The 22,200-nt window shown below is 43.9% G+C and overlaps 1 protein-coding gene across 2 annotated transcripts in view; it reads left to right on the forward strand.

Annotated features, from left to right (window-relative positions):
• Nucleotides 1-9,697: 9,697 nt before the first annotated feature.
• LOC138358937 (exportin-7-like) overlaps nt 9,698-22,200 on the forward strand; it is a 34,450-nt gene continuing 21,947 nt past the window's right edge. For both annotated transcript variants that reach the window (XR_011225678.1, XM_069317430.1), the window contains exon 1: nt 9,698-9,851. Coding sequence is in view for 1 of the 2 variants with exons in the window: in XM_069317430.1 (XP_069173531.1) it covers nt 9,739-9,851 (113 nt within the window). In the remaining variant the exon portion in view is untranslated. The remainder of the gene's footprint in view (nt 9,852-22,200) is intronic.

Below are 22,200 nucleotides of genomic sequence, written 5' to 3' on the forward strand. Positions count from 1 at the left end.
CCCGGGGTTTGGGAGGAGCTGACTTGGGGGTCTTGGGCATCATTGGACCCCGCCTGGGTTTTCAGACTCTCCGGGCGGGGCTTGCTGTAACAAGGAGTGGGGTTTTCCTTTTCCCCCTCTGCGTACGACTTGGATTTGGGTTCAGCTCCTTCCCGGTTCGGTTCCGTGTCCCTGCGGGTCCTTTGGTCCATCCTTTCAGAGGTTTTCGGCTTCCCACATTTCTCCGGCTGAGGTGCAGGCAGCGATTGTGGCTTACCTTGAGTCGAGTCGAGGACAAGGGAGGGGGAAGAAGTATCGTGCGGGCTCCGTTAAAATCGTGACATTAACCAGGATTTCTTAGGACTACTGCCATGGATTACTGATTACAGACATAACAAAGTGCATAGTGACCCGCTGGAAAATTGAAAACAGTCATTAACAATGGAACTTTGTGTTAAATAGAGAATAAACGGGAGACCGCGTGTGAGCCAGTGCACGAGGCTTTATGTACAAGCGTGTATGAGGAAAAAAAAATAGTGAACGGTGATTCGTGGAACAGTGAAGTGGAACGGGTATCACAAAAACATATAAGTTGGAAGTGAAGGAAAATCGTGCATAGAATATTATAAATATAGAATACTAGAAATATGGAATAGTGGCAAGAGGCAGCATCAGTGGCTATAAATCGAGTAACTGGAAACTAGTGACATCAACCTGGGACAACAAGAGGTCACCTGTACCGACCGGGGATCAGCTTCGCTACTCTACGCTAAGTACCTGCCATAAAGTTTGAACAAAATAACATACATAATATTACAAATATACGGCATACAGTACATATAATATTATAAATATTATATATATAAATATATACATATAATTTTATATAGAGTTAAAAGGACTGACATCAACAAGTGATCCATACAGTGAACCACAAATACAACACAATACATCAGACAATGGAGAGGTGTGGCGAGTGTTCGGGAGTACTGCGAAGACGTAATGTAGGCGTAACGTGCTGCATCTGTAACATAAGATTTCACCTGGGCTGTACAGAATTATCTCCAGGATGCACAAAAAGGCAAGGAATTTACTGGGTTTGCAAAGATGACAGATTAATGTTAGAGAACATAACTAAACTGATGAAAAACATTCCCGAGTCACAGAGATTATCATTCACAGACAGGCTACCAGTGATATATGCGGACTGGGAAAAGTCAACATTGGAAAACGATCAAAACTCAGGAACAGATAGTTTAGAGAACCGCAGCAGTAGTGTGGAGGAAGAGGGTATTGTGGTACAAAATAACAGCAATATTGCAGAACCAGGTAATATAAACGATGAGAGCAACAGTGAGACAGAGTGCATAAATGAAGGAATTGCGGACGAAAAACGGAGATGGCTCCAATAACGAAGTAGACAAGACAAACACAGATATAAGTACTTTGAAAAACGCAAAACCGGAACACATTTGCAAATTCTACACTAAAGGAATATGCAAATGTGGAAAATTAGGAGCAAAATGCCATTTTCTGCATCCTCGAAAATGCAGGAACATGTTGGCGAGGGGTACATGCCGTTTTGGAACAGGGTGTAGATACTTCCACCCTAAATTATGTCAATTTTCAATTAGGGACAAGAAATGCTACAATCTTCAGTGTCCGGAATTCCATGTGAGAGGTACACAGTGTTATAGACGGGAAGATCAATATGACACTATTGGAAACATTTTAGAGGAAGGCAGAAACAGAGTAGTAAATATAAGAGAGAGGAACAGTCAGATGGAACCACTACAGGATTACAAAGGGGAAGGGAGATACCCACAAGACTGGAATACAAATTATCAACACGCACAAAGGTACTACACCACACACCACCCGTCCTACTACCAAAACTGGACGAAATCACTTCCAAAACAACACACCCTGGAGGAAAACACAGTGGCCTCCTTACCAGAGCCTCAGATATTAACACTAAGTAAGGCTTCCAGCACTTCCACTAACACGATAACATCATTTATATTTGCCAACATCCAGGGTATAAAAACACGCAAATCCAACAAAGTCCACTTTATAGATGGTCTCCTTCATGAGGCAAATGCAGTGTTTGCAGCCCTAACGAAACCCACACAAAGGACTACCATGATGGTGAAATATGGATCTCAGAGTACAATCTTTTCAGATGTGATAGGAAACACCGGCTTCAGGGTGGGGTCAGCCTCTACATCAAAGACACACTCATCTGTACTGAGCTGCTAAACACCTTAAATGATATGGTGGAAGTGCTGATAATCAAAATAGAGATCCTAAATGTAGTTATTGTCCTTGTATATAAGTCACCGGAGGCAAACCCTCGGCAGTTTAAAGACCAACTAATGTAAATAGAACACTGCTTGGAAAGCCTCACAAATCCAGCTCCGAACATCATCCTGCTTGGGGACTTCAACCTACGGCACCTGAAATGGAAGCACCTGGCTAATACAGTAATATCAGAAAGAATACCAGGAAGTAGCTTAAATGAACAGGCACATGCAAATGACCTGCTACGGATGTGCGACAGGTTTGCCTTAAACCAGCAAATAGTAGAACCAACTAGGAAGGAGAACACGCTGGACCTCATTTTCACTAATAATGATGAATTGATCAGGAACATAATGATTACAAATACCTGTTACTCAGATCACAACTTAATTGGAGTTATGACAAGCATGGGGAGTAGACCTTCAAAACCAGTCCCGATTCCCTGAGGAGGAGATTTCAGCAAATTCAACTTCAATAATAAACAGATAAACTGGGAGCAAATAATCCAGGACTTCACAGAAATAAACTGGGAAGAATAGCTAGAAAATGCAAACCTGAACCAGTGCCTGGAAAAAATAAGCTCAGTAGCACTAGAAATATGTTCAAACCGCATACCCCTAAGAAAAATGAGGAGATGCAGATTGGAACGGGAACGTCGTTCCTTATATAGGCGAAGAAAATGAACCGGAGAACAACTTGAGAGTCGCACCCTATCTCAAGAACGGCGAAGAAGGTTAGGTAGAGAAATAGAAACAATTGAACGCAAGCTACAAGAATCATACAAAACCCAGGAGAGGCAAAGAGAGCACACGGCCATCAGTGAAATAGAGAGAAATCGGAAATATTTTTTCTCCCATGCAAAATCAAGATCAAAAACCACATCTAGTATCAGGCCCCTGCGAAAGGGAGATGGAACTTTCACCGATGACAACAAAGAAATGAGCGAGCTACTGAGGAAGCAGTACGACTCTGTTTTCAGCGAGCCATTAAGCACACTAAAGATTGATAGCCCCAATGAATTTTTCGTGGATATGATACCAACATCAAATCATATATCAGACGTCACCCTATCCCCACTGGATTTTGAAGAAGCCATAAACAGTATGCCTATGCACTCTACACCAGGCCTGAATTCTTGGAACTTCATATTAATCAAGAACTGTAAAAAACACTATCGCAGGCCCTCCACATTCTGTGGAGACAAAGCCTAGATACTGGCGTTATCCCTGATATACTAAAATCAGCAGAGATAGCACCACTTCATAAAGGAGGAAATAAAGCAGAGGCAAAAAATTACAGACCGATAGCACTAACATCGCACATTATAAAAGTTTTTGAGAGAGTGCTAAGAAGTAAGATCACAAAATACATGGAATCACAGCATCTCCATAACCCCGGACAACATGGTTTCAGAACAGGGCGCTCTTGCCTGTCACAGTTGCTGGACCACTATGATATGGCATTAGATGCTATGGAAGACAAACAAAACGCTGATGAAATTTACACAGATTTCGCAAAAGCTTTTGATAAATGTGACCATGGTGTTATTGCACATAAAATGCGTTCAAAAGGAATTACCGGAAAAATAGGCAGATGGATCTACAATTTCCTGACCAACAGAACCCAATGTGTAATAGTCAACAAAATAAAATCCAGCCCATCAACCGTGAAGAGCTCAGTCCCCCAGGGTACTGTGCTTGCTCCAGTACTTTTTCTCCTCATATCGGACATAGACAAGAACACAACCTATAGCACTGTATCATCCTTTGCAGATGACACTAGGATCTTCATGAGAGTAGGCAACATAGACGACACGGCAAACCTCCAGTCAGATGTAGATCAGGTCTTTCAATGGGCTACAGAAAATAATATGGTGTTTAACGAAGATAAGTTCCAGCTCATGCGCTATGGAAAAAATGAAAATATAAAAACGGAAACCACGTACAAAACTCAGTCAAATCATAACATAGAACGAAAAGGCATTGTAAAGGATCTGGGTGTACTCATGTCGGAAGACCTTACCTTTAAAGAACACAATAAAGTAGCCGTCAAAACTGCAAGAAAAATGACAGGTTGGATAACAAGAACTTTTCACACTAGAGATGCTATACCGATGATGACACTTTTCAAAATGCTTGTGCTCTCTAGAGTGGAGTACTGCTGCACAATGACAGCCCCTTTCAAAGCTGGAGAAATTGCTGACCTGGAGAGCGTGCAGAGATCCTTTACTGCTAGAATCCACTCGGTAAAACTTCTAAACTATTGGGACCGACTAAAGAGTCTAAATCTGTACTCCCTTGAGCGCAGGCGGGAGAGATACATAATAATTTACACATGGAAAATATTAGAGGGGCTGGTCCCAAACCTGCACACAGAAATAACATCACATGAGACCAGAAGACATGGTAGGATGTGCAGAATACCCCCGTTGAAGAGCAGAGGTGCAACAGGTACTCTGAGAGAGAACTCTATCAACATCAGAGGCCCGAAACTGTTCAACTCGCTTCCGCTACACATAAGGGGCATAACTTGCAATCCCCTCACAGTGTTCAAGAGAGAACTGGATAAGCACCTCCAAAGGATACCTGATCAACCAGGCTGTGACTCATACGTCAGGCTGTGAGCAGCCGCGTCCAACAGCCTGGTTGATCAGTCCAGCAACCAGGAGGCCTGGTCGACGACCGGGCCGCGGGGACGCTAAACCCCGGAAGCACCTCAAGGTAACCTCAAGGTAAGGTACCTCCTGCGTGACCCGGGTTATGCCTCTATTAAAGATCCATCTTTCTTCAGTTTTGGGTCTTCGTCTCCATACTGGGTTCATTATGAAGTTCCGGAGTTGTCCTGGCTAACGGACTGCCCTATGTTTTCGCTGGATGCTTGGGACATCTTCTGTCGTACCTGTACACTTGAGTGGCGTGAGGTGTTGACTGTGTTCCAGGTTTACCTGCGGGTGATTTTGCACACCTTAATGAGTGCCTTTTCGCTCCGGCTCTTCTGCGGGATGTTGGCGTGGTCTTTAGCTTCATGTGCAAGTCCCCTTGCACATGAAGACTTGCGCACACGGGTCTCAATGGTTTCGGTCCTTCGTTCCTTTTCCTTCCTTGAGCTGTCTTCGGATTGCCTTATGGAGGATGTAGAGGTGCTTGGGGCCTTTCTGGGTCTAGCGCCTTTGCCTCACTGCTCGTGCATCGTTTGCACTTTTGAGGCTGTTTGCGCTGATCCTGCGTGATGCGCTGTTGTGGTTTCTCGCTGCACGCCTCACGTGTCGGCAGGTGGTGCTCGCTTCCTCCTTGGAATCTGCTTGGGCCCTGGCTCTTAGATTGTCTTTGCCCTTCTGTCCGTTGTTGTTTGCTGCTTCTGCAGTCGAACAGTATATGCAGGCGGCCTCTTCCAGCTGCCGCCCGATGTCCGATCTGTTGGTTCTCCGGCGGTCGAGGGTGGGTTCCTTCTGGAAGGGTCATGCAGGGCCTGCGGTTCCGCCCATCGAGGTGGGCCACAGGTGGCACTTTGAGAACCGGAGCACCCTTTGGTCCCGTCTGTGTGTGGTCGGTGCACAGAGCGAGCACTGTGCACAGGCCCAGTTCTCGTAAGGGGCACCGGCCCTTTCGCAATTCGCCCTATTGACGGTGCGATGGGGGGGCGGGAGGCTTGCTCTGTTCGCTCATGCCTAGTCCCACAATTTGTGGGCTTTTTGGGTCGTTTCTCGCAGCCTTTGGTGGCATTGGGTGGCTCCTCCTCCTTTGGGGGGGGGGGCTCGAGGCTGATAAGGCAGGCTTCTTTTCATGTGCTCTGTCAGGTCGTCTTGGAGTGGGTGCACTTGGGCGTGGTCGAAACGTCGTTGTCCCTCAGGTGGGCTTCCCGCTAGTTTCCAATTCCGAAACAGGACTGTGCGGACCTGCGGTTCATTTTGAACTTGTCCCGTGTGAACCCCTGGGCTTTTTGCCCCTCCTTTCAGAGGACCACTCTGTCCCAGGTCCGGCTTCTGTTGGAGCTGGGTACTTGAATGGTGTCCCTGGAGCTCAAGGACGCATATTGGCATGTCCTGATTCATCCCGGGTTCAGGGACCAGGCTCGGTTTTGTTATGGGGTATCAGAGTTACAGCTTTCATTGTCTCCTGTCCAGGATGAACCTGGCACCTCGCGTGTTCACACGTCTTACCCGGGTCGTGGTGGCCCATCTGCGTCTGTTAGGTGTTCGGGTATTAGCTTACCTCGATGACTGACTGGTTTGGGCTTCCAGTCGGTCCGTGTGTCTTCTTGCGAGGGGTTTAGTGCTTTCCCAGCTAGCGGAGTTCGGGTTCCTGGTGAACTGGCGGAAGTCGCATTTGGTTCCTTCCCAGGTTCGGACTTGGCTGGGCCTTGTGTGGGACTCTCGTACCGCTTCCTTGTCTCTTCCTCTGGAGTCTTTCATTTGGCTGCTGTCCTGCATGCGCTTCTTTCTGGGGGCTCCTGGGTCACCTGGGCTCAAGGGTCTGTGCGGGAGCCTGAACATTGTGATGATGGTCTACCCGCCGGGTCGGGTTTGGCTTCATCATCTGTTCTGGTTCCTTCGGGAACATTCCCTCTGCCTCTCTCGCGATCACTGGGTTCGACTCTCCGGGGACCTTACGTCGGCTGCTGCGTCGCCCTCTTCCTCTTCGGGTTTTACAGGGTTCAGTGCCTTGGCGCCTACCCGAACCCTCGCTCGATACGTTCATGAACGCGTTGTCTCTGGGCTGGGGCTTTGTGACCTGTGCTCACCAGGCCGGCCAAGGGCTGTGGGGTCCGTCCTTCCGTCGGGCCTACAGCACAGTGTGGGAGTTTGCGGTGGTGGGGTCCGTCCTTCTGTTTGGCCCACAGTACAGTGCGGGAGTTCGCGACAGTGGGGTCTGTTTTTTCATCGGGCCCACAGCACGGTACGTAGTTCACGGCTGTGTGGTTTGTGCTTCGGAGGGTTTGGGTCACCCGTGGGTCAACGATCAGGCTCTATTCAGACTGCTGTCGGTGCTTCGTTGCCTGAACCAAGGGGGGTTCGATGCGGTCTTTGGCACTTTGGGCTTCAGGTGACTTGCCTGCTGAGTTCTCGGGGTTTGTCTTTTTCTGCGGTTCACGTCCGGGGGGGTGGGCCAACATCCTGGCGGACGTCCTGTCCCTGTTCGTTTCCCTGTCCACAGAATGGACAGTCGATGCCGACTTACTCAGTTGGTTATGCCAGGCGTTTGGCCAGACCTCTTCACGTCAGCACGGTCGAGGCATCTTCCGGTATATGTGGCGCTTTTCCCCGACCGCGAGGCTTTCGGGATCGATGCCTTTCGGCAGGACTGGTTGAGGTGGGGTTTCCTGTACCTCTTTCCCTGGTTCAGCTGATGCTCCAGGTCCTGGCTCGCTTGGAGACTTACCCAGGGCGAGTAGTCCTGTCGGCCCCGTGATGGCCGGCCCAGCTATGGTTTGAAGCGCTGCTTGCCCAGTGTCCTAACCCAGAGGTTTTTCCGCAGCTCCGCCTCTTTGAGAAACTCGCCCCAGTCCGTTATGAGACTGGTTCGTTCTTCTCTTTGAGTCTTTGCGTTTGGCATTTTTTACTCGAGTTTATCACCATTTGTATGGTGATCAGGTGGCTTCATTGTTGGTATCCCACTGACGGGCTTCGTCTCGGCGGCAGTATGAAGTTTCCTGATGGTCCTTCGGTTTCTTTTTGACTCTTCGTCGTCGTACTTCACTTTCGGTTAGGGTGGTGTTTTCCTTTCTCTCGTGGTTGTTCCTGGACAGTCATCTTATGCCGAATACTGTCACTTCGTATCGTGCGGCACTGGCAGAGCCGCTTCAGCTGTCTTTTGGTATAGCTGTTACTTCTGCAATGTTTTGTGAGTTGTCTCGTGCGTTGTTTTATCTCCGGCCCGCTCATGTACCGCCTGAGCCATCCTGGTCTTTATAGAGTGCTCGCCTACCTCTCTTCTCCTCGGTTTGTTGTGGCCCCTTCAGTTCAGGATTGTTTTTCAAAGGCTCTTTTCCTGTTGGCATTGGCCTCTGAGGGTTGGGTTGGGGAGCTTCATACTCTCCTCCGGCACAAGGGTTTCTGCTCTCTCAGTCATGGAGATAGGTTTGTTTGTTTGCAGCCTTCTCCTTCTTTTCTGGGGAAGAATGAGACAGCTGCTCTCTGGAGGGGTCCTTGGGTTGTTGATGCTTGGTTGGTCTGACTGGGGGTGCATCATGTGTTGTGTCCGGTTGCAGCCCTCTGCCGTTATTTGCCCACCACGGCTTCTGTGTCCAGCGACGTGCTTTGGGTTAATCCAGGTTCCCTTCTTTCCTGTTTACGGGTCGTCCGTAGGGTTATTAAGGCTAGCCAGCCTGTGGTCTATCCCCATCCGCATGGCGTTTGTAAGTTCACTGCTCTTACTGCTGTCTTTTGGAATATGTCCTGGGCTGATATTCAGGCATGGGGTTTTTGGCGGTCGAACAGGGTCCTGGCTGCATGCTACCTCGTTAACGTTCCTGGGTCTTGTTGGGTCTGTGTCGCTTTCGGTTAGTGGCTGCAGCCCGTCTCGACTTCGAGTTGAGGTTTGGAACACGGACCACCTCCCGGGTCCTCTTCTTATCTTAGTCTTTGATGAAGTAGCTCTGGGGAGCCATAAGGGCTTCACCCAGAAAACCAGCGTTGAATGTAATGAAACTCCGTTTTCTGGGTGAATCCCCGAGGCTGTCCGGCAACCCTCCCTCCCTCCAGTCGGCGGTTTTCGCGTCTTTTGATATCCAGCCTTGGAACTGAGGTGTGGATCGCCGGTGCGGAAGTCTTGGGACCCCCCCTTTTCCCCCTCCCGGGGAGGGGAGAACTGTGCAGACATGAGGGGCAGTTTGTGTGACGTCATGCTCATTTGCTCGTTTTCAATTGAGGGAGTTCTGTCCACTTGCTCTATTATTTTCATTGGTTTCTCCAGAATAGCGGTTTGTTTTGAGGCACTTACCTTTCTGAGTGCCTGTCCAGGTTGATGGCAGATATAGAATGCTCCAAAATCACATATGCATTTCTATGCGCAATAGGACATTGGAGTATTTCTATAGCCTGGATATCTCAGCCTGGATAGCTCCGGGGAGGCTCCAAGACTCGCCCAGAAAATGGTGTTTCATTACATTGATTACTGGTTTTTAAGAAAACTCTACTGTATATGTTACTGATTATTATAAAATTTGTATTATAGTCCATATTGATCAAAATTACTCATGCAAGTGCTCGTTTGATAACTTGGATCAAGCAACTTGTTTCTTGAATTACCTTTGCTACTGTTTGTTCCTTCTATAATTTTTCTTGCTCTGTATATTTAACATTTACTAACTGACATTTGCCTGTAGCAGTTAGTAAATGCAATTTTTATTTTATTTACTGATAAGAATTGTCATTTTTATTCTTCAGAATACAAGAAATTTATTTTCTCTGCAGATACATTTGACAGTGTGGGTCGATATCTAGATCAAGCAGAAACGCCAATGTTCCAGGCAGACGAGGCTAAAATGTGCCTAATCGGTCTTGCAAGAGATATTCGTGGATTAGCTTCTTCATTTAGTTCAAAGCCATCCTACATGATGCTGTTTGACTGGTTGTATCCTTTAAAAAAGTCAACAACAAGAAGTTTATTATATAACCCCAGTAGGGAGACACTTTATAACGTAGTTGTGTTTATTTACTTTATACTTTCTATTGAATTTGAGTCGTATCTTTCCCTGGTAGGTTTTAGAACCCGTTCAAATTGTTGGTAGGAAGAGTTGCCTCTTCACTGTTGACACCCAATAAGTATTAATGCACTTATTTAAAATGCAACTACAGGGATCCTTTGTTGACTAGGTAAGGTGCAATTCATTGAGGTAGTTTAGAGATACAAATTGAGTATTTCAGAATTGTTTAGCCCTGCGGTCACCATGTGTGGATCGCCTTGGGTAATGTGTTCATCATCTTATGATGATTTACCTTTTGCATCAATAGCTTCAACAGCTTACTGGTGTTTCCCAACAGACTTGGAATTATTTAGTAGGGCACATTTTGTCTTCTGGTCCCCAATCTTACAGATGCAGCACTTTCCTGGGTTAACTTTAATTTCGATATTCTTTTTACTTTTGCATTCAGATAACTTGCTTTTCAATATATTTCATATTTCATATGGTCTATAAACAAAAAATATTTTGTTTTGGTCTTGACTCCTATCACATTATTATTATTTTATTTTATTTTATTTTATTTTATTTTATTTTATTTTATTTTATTTATTTATATACAAGAAGGTACATTGGGTTTGTGAGAATACATAGCATAGTACAGTATTTACACTCTTGTAAAGCCACTAGTACGCGCAGCGTTTCAAGCAGGTCCTTAATCTAACAGATAATTTTAAGTAGGTAAATTCTAGCAGAATTAATAAAATGATAACAAATACATTGAAAGAAAAAAAATGAGATGAGAGAGATTAGTAAGTATATTAAAAGCACATTGGTATATTAAAGCTCTGATTGATTACATTGACAGCTTGATTGGTAATTTAAACAAGATTAATAGACACCATACAGCAGATTGACAGCACATATAAGAAGACAGCAATGATCACAATGAAAACATGAAAGATATTATGACGGGAAATGGGAACAAACCCATTATTTGTATTAGTGCAGGGGGTAATGATGTTGGGCGAGTTAGGAGTGAGGAACTAATACAGAGATTCTGGACAGCCATTGAATTAGTTAGGAACAAGGGAGGAATCCCGATCATATGTGGCATTCTTCCAAGAAAGGGAGTGGGAAATGAATGGATGTCGAGGGAACTTGGTGTCAATTGCCGGCTGGAAAGATATTGCAAATCTAATGCAATATCTTTCATAGACAACTGGGGACACTTCTATGGAAGAAATGAAATGTATGGTTGGGATGGGGTGCATCTATCGAGGGCTGGGGTTGTTGCTGTTGCAAACTCGTTGGAACCAGTGGTTAGAGGCGTTTGTTTGGGTTTAAACTGTTAGTAGATAGTGGTATGGGAATTGATTTGGAGGAAGGAGGTAATAAAAGTATGTGTTTGAGGGAGAAAGGAATTGGCAAAATGATCAGGGAAATTGAAAGACCTCAAAATAACAATTCACTTATGGTATATTACACTAACAGTAGAAGTCTAAGAAATAAAATAAACGATTTAAATGCTCTTGTCTGCACAGAAAAAATAGATATTATCGCTCTAACCGAAACGTGGATGAATGTAGAAAATAGAGAACTATTAGCTGAATATTAAATAAATGGATTTTAACTATTTCACACAGATAGATATATTAGACGAGGAGGGGGAGTAGCCATATATGTTAGGGACAATTTGAAATGTAGTCTCAAAGAGGGAATCAAAACTGAGCCACACACAGAAACTATTTGGATAGAATTAAACGGAAAAGCAAATAATAGTATAATAGGAGTTATATATAGGCCACCAAATTTAGACAGAATTGAAGCAAAGCATCTATGGGATGAAATATCTAGAGCATCTAGATCTAACAGTATTTATGTCATGGGAGACTTTAATTTTAGTGCAATAAACTGGTTGAACAAAACAGGGAATAATGAAGCAGAAGATTTTCTAGAATTAATTGACGATTGCTTTCTTACGCAACACATAAAGGAACAAACGTGGGAAAATAATATTTTAGATTTACTGTTAACTAACAGGGAAACACAAATTAAGGGCATCGAAATAGGGAGTGAGCTAGGGAACAGTGATCATAAAGAAATCAGATTTAGCATAGAATGGAATAGATCTGTAGGAGAAAATTTTGTTAAAGTACCTAATTTTCGAAAAGCTAATTTCAATAACCTAAGAAATTTATTGGGTCAAATAGATTGGAAAGTCTTGGGTATGGGGTGTGGGCCGGTCTTGGAGTTAGACGTGAACCCAGCGATAGGTGACGTAAAAGGGGTTTTCGATGTGGACTCAAAATATAACCTATTTAAAAATATTCTAAGCGAAGCCCAGGAACGTAGTATACCATATAAATTGAATAGATCAAATACTAATGATCCAAAGTGGATAACAAAGGATCTGAAGAACCTTATAGGTAAAAAGAGAGCGTGGTACAAAAGGATTAAGAATGGGGAAGTCATTTTAGAACAGGAATTCGTACAACTGGTTAGAAATACTAAAAAAGAGATAAGGAAAGCAAAAAGAAACTATGAAGTTCGCATAGCAAAGCAAGCAAAGACAAATCCTAAAGGTTTTTTCCAGTTATACCGGACAAAGATTAGGGAAAGGATAGGTCCATTAAAAACTGAGACAGGTCAAATAACAGATAATGATGAAGAGATTAGTAGTATTTTTAATAAATATTTTATATCTGTATTTACTAAAGAGGAGCTTAACAATATGCCTTCAGCTGAACAAGTCTATGTGGGTGGGGACGAGGACAGGTTGACTAGTTTAGCAGTTAGCAGGGAGGATGTAATTAAACAAATAGTTAAACTCAAACCAAACAAATCCCCAGGGCCGGATGAAGTGTTTGCCAGGGTGCTTAAAGAATGCAAAGAGGAGCTTTCCGAGCCACTGTCTACCATATTTAATAAATCAATAGAGTTAGGCAGAGTTATGGAAAGTTGCTAATGTGATACCAATTTTTAAGAAAGGAGATAGATCACTTGCGTCAAACTATCGACCATTTAGCCTAATGTCTATTGTGGGAAAGTTACTTGAATCGATAATTGCAAATAAAATTCGTCTTCATCTTGAAAAACACAAATTAATAAATGAGTCGCAACATGGTCTTACAAATGGCCGTTCATGTTTAACAAATTTGCTATCTTTTTATTCCAGCATAGTTGAGGCAGTTGATAGTGGTAAGGATTGTGATATCGTGTACCTTGACTTTAGCAAAGCTTTTGATACAGTGCCACATGAAAGACTGATTAAAAAAATAGAGGCTCATGGTATTGGAGGTGCTATATTAAGTTGGATTAGGGCATGGCTATTCCAAAGGAAACAGAGAGTTAGTATAAATGGGGTTAAGTCAGAGTGGGAAAATGTTGTAAGTGGAGTGCCTCAGAACTCTGTCTTGGGACCTCTGTTGTTTATAATATATATCAATGATTTAGATTCAGGTTTGAGTAGCAACATTTACAAATTTGCCGATGATACAAAAATCGGCAGGGAAATTAACATGGAAGAAGACTCACTATCACCTCACTATCACCTTCCTCTGTGGGTAGTTAGCTCCGGGGAGCCGATGGGGCTTCCCCCAGAAAACCAGTGTTGAATGTAATGAAACGCCATTTTCTGGATGAGACCCGGAGGCTCCCTGGCAACCCTCCCTCCCTCCAGTCGGCGGTTTTTCGCGTGTTTTGACATCCAGCCTCAGAACTGATGGGTGGATAGCCGGCGTGGGAGGTCTGGAGCTCCCCCTTCCCTCGTGGGGGGGGGAGCTTCGCAGACAGCGGCGCGGTGACGTATGACGTCATACTAGTTTGCTTGTTTTCTGTTGAGGAGTTCTATTCACTAGTTCAGGTTTAGTTAGCAATTTTCACCAGAATAGGGGTTTGTTTTGGAATGCTTACCTTTCTGGACGCTTGACCCGGTCGATGGCAGACATAGAATGCTTCCTACCACACGGGGGTTTCTATAGGCCATTGCTCCCCTTGCCTCTCTGAGGGGGCCAGGTTCTGGCCATGGTCCCCAGTAGGCCCTAGAACTCCATACACATGACTGATGCCAAAGTCTGACATTAGCATATCAGCCTGGTAAAGCTCTGGGGAGCCTCCGGGTCTCACCCAGAAAATGGTGTTTCATTTCATTCAAATCTGGTTTTTTAGTTCATTATTAACAGTATTTAGTGTATGTGGGTTGGGGTTAGAGTAGATGAGGGTAGTATCATCAGCAAACAAAATAGGTTTCAGAATGTTAGAGACATTAGGCAGATCATTGATGTACTGTATATAAGAAATAGGAGAGGTCCCAAAATGCTGCCCTGTGGCACTCCAACGGTTATTGGTAGAGTGGAAGAGGTTATATTATTGATGGCTACACATTGGTGTCTATCACTAAGATAGGATTGGATATAGTCCAGTGTATGGCCTCGGATTCCATAATGATGGAGTTTATGTAAGAGGTAATTGTGATTAACAGTATCAAAGGCCTTTCTCAGGTCAATGAAGAGCCCAATCGGAAACTCATTTTTGTCAAGGGCTGAGTAAATTATATCAAGGAGACTAATAATTGCATCGTTGGTACTCTTTTGGGAGCGGAAGCCAAACTGACAGGGGCTAAGAATGTCGAATTTTACGAGGTAGGAGTAGAGCTGCTTACAGATAATTTTTTCAAATATTTTTGATAGTATGGGTAGGGTTGATATTGGTCTATAATTGTCTATGTCTGCCGGATTACCTCCTTTATGAACTGGCATTACTCTTGCTTTTTTAAGGATATCAGGGAAGGTATGACACTCAAGGGATTTGTTGAACAGCAGAGCTATAGGTGGGGCAAGGGCATGGGAGGAGCTCTTGTATACAATGGATGGTATTTTAATGATGTACCCAGCTTTGGTTTTTAGTGAGTGTATGATGGACACAATATCTGTCGGGTTGTCTGGTGAAAGGAGAAGATAGTTTGGATAGCTGCCTGAGAGATATGTGTTGATATGTGTCTGAGGGATTTTACTGGCAAGGTTAGCACCAACCGATGAAAAGAAGCTATTAAATTCATTAGCCATTTCTAAATCAGATGACGGTGTAAGGCCATCCTTAGAGAGTGTTATCTGGTTGTGGGAGTGTTGTTTAGTTCCTAGGATATTAGAGATGGTTTTCCATGTGCTTTTCATGTTGCCTCTTGCTTCTTTGAATCTAGTCTCATAATATGAAAGTTTTGCTTTTCTTATGATACTGGTAAGCACTGATGAGTACCTCTTAACTACTTCCTTTGTAACTAGGCCAATCCTAAATTTCTTTTCATATTCATGTTTTTTGTTGATTGATTTGATTATGCCACTTGTGAGCCACGGGTTATTTTTTCTTTTATCAGTTACTTGTTTGGTAAGGAGGGGGCAGTGTGTGTTGTAGAGGCTTAGAGTTTTGGAGAGAAAGAGGTTAGTTAATGAGTTTATATCCTGTGTATTATTAAATTCAGATTCCCAGTTAATATTGTGAAGTGCATTAGAAAGATTGCCTAAAGCTGATTCACTGTGTAGCCTGAATGAGAGTTTTTTGCTTTCTGGTGGTGCTGTGTCCATGTTTGCTATGAGGAAGGTAGGATAGTGGTCAGTTGTTCTGTCATAGATTACCCCAGATGTAAGGGGAGCTGTTATATTAGTCCATAGGTGATCCAGGGTAGTGGCAGATGTTTGAGTGACTCGGGTGGGCTTGGTGATTGTGGTGATTAGCATACAGGAGTGCATGCTGTTACGGAAATGGTCAACTTGAGGGTTGTTTTGAAGACCCAGGTCAATATTGAAATCACCTCCCAGAATGATGTGATTTTTGTTGAGATTGTTATTTATGATAAGATTCCTTACATTGTCTGAGAATAAAGCTATGTTGGTATTAGGAAATCTATAGATGGCACCGATAGTCAGAGAGGATTTAAGGGATTTACTGGAGAACTTGGCAAAGGTATATTCACAATAGTCGCCTCTATCACTGATGACACTATTGCAGATGAAGGTATCTTTGTAATATATTGCTGTACCACCACCTTTTTTATTAGGCCTGCAGTTATGAATGGCTTTATAACCAGCTAAATTGTAGAGTTGGGTATAGTCATTACTTAGCCAGGTTTCTGTTAAAATGATGAAAGATAATTTAGTACCTAGAGCTGTGAGTAGTGCATTTATATCATCAAAATGTTCACCAAGTGACCTAACATTTTGGTTGTAAACTGATAAGCAAGTGCTATTTAGGAGTTTGTTTTTTGCAAGATTTGCTGTGTAATACCTGCAATAATGATGATCAATGTGCTGATTTGTGTGGGTATGGGACAGAAGATTTCGATCAGGATCAATATCAGTAAGCATATAGATAAGATAATGTCACGATACAATAAGATAAGCAATTACAGGAACAGTTAAATACTAAAACTGCTGTAAATAGAAAGTAATTGTAGCAAAACACAACAATAAATGTAGGTACACAAAAAATAGAAATAATTAGAAGTAGAGTAAAGATCCCCGTAGATAGCCAGGAAGGATACAGTAGTTAGGTTAAGAGAGAAGAAAAAGACAGTAGACTGACAAGAATAATATATAGCAAAAAATAAAGAGACAAATAATAATCGTAAAGTAAAGATAATCTTAAAAATCAAATATTTAATATAGCTTAGTTGTGAACCTATAATTAGTATGAACTTAAGAAAAAAAAATGAGCTCAGTAATTAATTACAATAAATGATGTATAAATCAAATTACAATTAAATTTAACAATTAAAAACAAAAACAAAAATAACAGGGTAAGATTATATTTATGAGCCAGATTTTACTAAGACACTGAGGTAAATGCTTACATAAATACAAAGTCTGCTATAATTAGAGAATAATTATAGCAAAACACAACAATAAATGCAAGTAAACAAAAGAATTGAAACAATTAGAAGTAGAATAAAGGTCACTAGATAGCCATGGAGGATACACAAGTTTGGTGGAGAGAACAAAAAATCAGTAGAGACTGTCAAGATGAATATATAAAAAATTTGACAAATGATAATTGTAAAGTAAAATAATCTTAAAGATAATAAATTTTATTTAGCTTAGTTTTTTAACCTATAATTAGTATGAACCTAATTAAGAGAACAAAATGAGATGAATAGTTAATTTCAATAAATGACATAAATCAGAACAATTAAATTTAAAATTTAAAAAAGAATAAGCTAAGATTAGATTTAAGAGTAAAATTTTACAATTATACTGAGGTAGATGCTTGCATAAGTGCATGGAGACTTGACTGATTACTGAGAAATTATATGAATGAGAGAACATTAGGTAAATGGTAAGGCAGAGACAACACCTTGGACAAAGTTAGATTAAGTTAGGTTAGACTCAGGCACTCAAAGAGATATTTAAGTATTGGTATTGGTCGGGTTCAGGTTTTCAGATATACCACAATCACTAAAGAAGGATAGTAGTTGTTGGTCACACTATTTCATATCTTTTTCCTGCACTTTCCTTCATTGCAATGATCGTTCCATTCCTAGTGTAGCACTGCTTGATAAGACCAGGGTTTTGTTTGCGAATTGTACGCAGCCTGAAGAGGAGGGATCCACGCTGCTTTGTAAGGCACTCATTTATATAGAGGTTGGTTTTATGCTTAGCAGCTGATTGTATGAGGTCGAACTTAACAGAGGGATTTGCAAGTTTGATGAGCATTCTCCTACTGCTACGGGAACTGTTTTTATCTATCCTGATATCTGATTTGATATCAACATTGACTTTGATCTTTGAATTGATTAAGCTGTGGGCTATGTTACAACAATTCTCACCTTGTTGTTCATCAGGTAGATCAGTAGAGCTAATTATCAGGGAGTCATGAAGTTGTTGCTGCTCTTGGTCATCTTCGGAAGCCGCCTGGTGAATCTGAAGGAGATTGATCTGTTTTTCCAGCTTTTGAAGAAAGTCACTTTGAGCTGAGTGGGTTTCCTCAGCCTGAATCTTTTGTATTTGATCCCTTGCGTCATTTGTAACAGTTTATAAGTTGAGAATTTCTTGGTTGTTGTTCGTCGACGATTCAAGGAGGCAGTCTATGGTTTGTTGTTGTCGGGTGACTGGCTTGGAGGGCCAAAATTGCTTCAGATTGCAGGAGCACAAGGTTGTGCAGTTTCTGCAGCCATGGGTTACTCCTCAGAGGTTTGAAGTTTAGACAGGGAGCCATAGATTGAATGAATTCTAGAGCTTGAGATTCGAGTTGAGTTGAAGGGGGGGAGTGAGGAGGGGGAGCGGATGCTGTGTTTACCAACATCGGCGAGGATTGCAGCGTTGCCAGTGTTCGATTCAGATCTGTAGGAGTTATGGATGAAGAGCGAGAGGCACCCCTACCTTGCTTGTTGCTATGTTTGGGGATGTTTTCGGCGATAGATTCTTGGTAGTGTTTCTAGAGGTAGATACTTGGAGAATTATGGTGGGGATAGGCATAGTGAACGCTTGGCAGAAGTGTCGTCGATAGACAGGCGAAAATTGGTTAATTTTGGTTGATTACTGTTGAGGTTCACTGTGAGTTATGGCATATTAAGTCTCCATGCACTTAACTCATGCTGGGCAGCAGTTAGGCCATGCAGCGTTGAGTGGAGACGAAATTACCACAAACTTTTTGCATCAGTGCCAGTGCTGGTATTCTAATGAATACTAGTAAGAATGTAAACCATTCACTACCCAGGCCAGATTGAGGATAGACAATTTTCTGGGGGGGAGCCCCTTTGGCTCCCCGGAGCTTATCCAGGCTGATATGCTAATGTCAGACTTTGGTATCAGTCATGTGTATGGAGTTCTGAGGGCCTACCGGGGACCACGAGCCAGAACCTGGGACAACAACGGGTCAACTGTACAGCCTCTGGGACCCTCACCCTCGACCGTGCGATAAGTACTGACCATACAGTAGGACAAATAAACATTTATGTTATTACAAATATACGATATACATATAATATTATAAATATATAGATATATACAACAATACAAGGCAGAATGGGAGTAAACAAATAAATTTGTGGCCACTGTAACAACTCCTTAAAGTCGAAGGCAACGGGAATTGAATGTTATATCTGTAAGAATAGATTTCATTCGGCTTGTACAGGAGTGAGTAGCACCACAGGACTGAGAGCTGGCCGCTTGCTCTGGGTGTGTAAAATTGACCTGCCAGCTTGGAATATCCTAAAAAACCTTCTAGATAACATGATGCATGACTGGAAAACATTGTTCATTGAAAGCCTACTAGCCATCCAGAAAGAGTGGGAAAGGAACAACAATAAATCTAATATACCAGGGGCAGAGGCTATAGTCAGGGATGAAACTGAAGCAGAAACTCAGGAAGTTGCGAATTCTGACTCAGTATGCCCGGATGTAGATGACAGTAAACTAGAAAGTGTTACAGACAGCACTGACAGCTCGATAGATACAGACACTACAATGGTCCCCGATAGAGCGAGTCAGACCAGAAGGACAGACTTATGCAAAGGGCATATGCAGACATAGATATGCTGGTAATAAGAAAGGATTAGAATGCAGTTACCAACATCCCAAAAAATGTTTAAATATGCTTAGGAAAGGTGAGTGTCGATTTGGCTGACTTTCAAATCCAGGGATCCCATCACAATGGTTGTACTCTTCAAGTCACTTGTGTTGTCCCGTGTTGAGTACTGCTCAGTACTCACTTCCCCCTTCAGAGCAGGAGAGATTGCTGAAATAGAGGGAATACAGAGAACATATACGGCACGCATAGACGCGATAAAGCACCTAAATTATTGGGATCGTCTCAAAGCTCTTCAAATGTACTCACTAGAAAGGAGATGAGAGTGATATCAAATAATATACACATTGGAAGATACTGGAGGGCCAAGTACCAAATCTACACAGTAAAATAACAACGTACTGGAGTGAATGATATGGAAGAAAATGCAGAATAGAACCAGTGAAGAGTAGGGGTGCCATAGGCACAATCAGAGAACATTGTATAAACATCAGAGGTCCACGGTTGTTCAACACCCTCCCAGCGAGCATAAGAAATATTGCCGGAACAACAGTGGACATCTTCAAGAGGAAACTAGATTGTTTCCTCCAAGAAGTGCCGGACCAACCGGGCTGTGGTGGATATGTGGGCCTGCGGGTCGCTCGAGGCAACAGCCTAGTGGACCAAACTCTCACAAGTAAGTCAAGCCTGGCCTTGGGCCGGGCTTGGGGGGTAGAAGAACTCCCAGAACCCCATCAACTAGGTATCAACCTGGTTTAACCAGGCACCCAGAAAGGTAAGCATCCCAAAACAAACCCCTATTCTGGTGAAAATATTGCTACCAAAAACCGAACAAGTGGATAGAACTTCCCTAAAAGAAACGAGCAAACGAGCATGACGTCACACATCACCTCGCCGCTGCCTGCGCAGCTTCCCCATTCCCGGGAGGAGGAAGGGGAAGCCCCAGACCTCTCATGCCGGCTATCCACCCTTCAGTTCTGAGGCTGATGCTATAGGCAACGGTCGTGTGCTCTGGCATCAGTGGTTGTTTCAGCACTGTACCTAGTATGTTGTGACTGTCATCTAGGTGGTGCGTGTGCTGGGAGTGATTCCCCAGTACTCGGGCTGCATGCGCCTAGGGTTTCCTTCCCTAGGTGCCCTGTAAGTACTGCCCTTGGGGCTTGGGGCTACCTTCCCCAAGTTCCTTGGGTTCTGCCTCTGCTAGGCCATTTACTGCTTGGCTTTCGGCCGCCCTTTGTGTGCTGGGGTGTTTTATCTCCCTTGATCGTCTTAGGGTGAGAGGCAGTTTTCCGCTGGCTGGGGCGCAGGGTACTGTGCAGCTTGTTTTCACTAATCATAGCAGCTGGCTCTGTTCTGCCTGGGTACGTTGTCCTCTTGCGGGGTTTTCTTTTTGTTTTTGTTTATTTGCCGGTTGGGGGGTCTGCCTTGGTTCTTGCCCCCTGTGTACTAAGTATTCTTCCTTCTTCCGGTGGTTTCCCTGCTAGGTCCCCATGAGTGTACACGTCCCGGGGGTTCAGTTCTTCTAAGGTTGTTTGATAGACTTTGGGCACCGGTTAGCAGTACCCTGCCTAGGATTACCTGGGCGAGTTCCGTAACACTCAGGACCCTGGGAATCCCCTAAGGGGCCACTTGGGTTTGTTGGATGTGACCCCGGAGCCTCCCCCCCCTTGCTTTGTGCGAGTTCGAGGGTCGCTCTGTCCCCTTGTCTCAGGGTGAGTCCTACTGTCTTTGCCTCCATCTGCTGTCTGTGGGGTCAGCGGCACCTTTGGCTCGGAGTCCTTCGAGTGTTGTTAGTTTGTGACTCGGTTACCCTGTCTTATGCGGACTATGCGGGGTATAGGCAGTACTGGCATTGCATGTTGCGTTTCGCTAGTGGCAATGCACTAGATAGTTTGCTCCCTGGAAGCCCCGAGGCTGCCCCGTTTTGGTTGGTGTGACGGGGCTTGGGGGTGTTGGTTGCTTCAGTTTTGTTTCCATCCGCGCCCGCTTGCTCTTTCCCCTGTTGTGGTCTTGAGACTCTGGTGGTCTTAGGGAATTCCCCTTCCGGGGTAGTGACGGGGGCATTTGAGCCTGTTCCTCCAGCCGTGTTGTATGAGTCTGCCAGTGGGCTCCCCTTCCTTAGTACTTGTCCGACTCCCCTGACTTTTCTTGTGAGGCTGAGGCTTTGGGGGAACAGCTGAATCCCGGGACCTGCCTTGTGGGTTTTTGGGCCTGGTGAGGGGTTGACGTTGGACCATGCCTGAGTTTTTCTACTCTCTAGGTCTTGCGGTTACTAGGAGTGGGGTTTTTCTTCCCCCTCTCTGTACATGTTTTTGGGAGTCTGCCCCTCCCCAGGATCAGTTCCTTGTCCCTTGGATCTGTCGGGTCCATCCTGTCGGTGGGTACGTTTCTCCACCTCCACCCTTCTTCTTGAGACTGGCCTTCACCGTCATGTTCCCCTCTTTTCGACGTGTCACACAACTCGGTGTTGTTGGCGTGGCTTGTTGGGACATGACCAGTGGCTGTGTGTGTTATTGGTCGTGTCTCTTTCATTCCAGTTTGCTACTTGCCTTCTTCATTCCTCATCTTCCTTCTGCGCTCTTGTCCCTGGCCGTTGGTGCTGGGGTTTTTCTTCTGGTCTTTTTCTTGTGGTTTTTCGTTTTCTCATTTTATCCTACACATTGTTGTGTGATTTGTTTGTGCTTTTTTGGCTTTCCTATTGCCAGGTTTGGGTTCCTGGTTTCCTGGCTTACCCAGCCTGTTGCCATTTTCACGGTCTCTCTGTGTTCCTTCTCTAGAGTC

This window comes from Procambarus clarkii, chromosome 1 (genome assembly GCF_040958095.1).
Source record: "Procambarus clarkii isolate CNS0578487 chromosome 1, FALCON_Pclarkii_2.0, whole genome shotgun sequence".
NCBI lineage: Eukaryota > Metazoa > Arthropoda > Malacostraca > Decapoda > Cambaridae > Procambarus > Procambarus clarkii.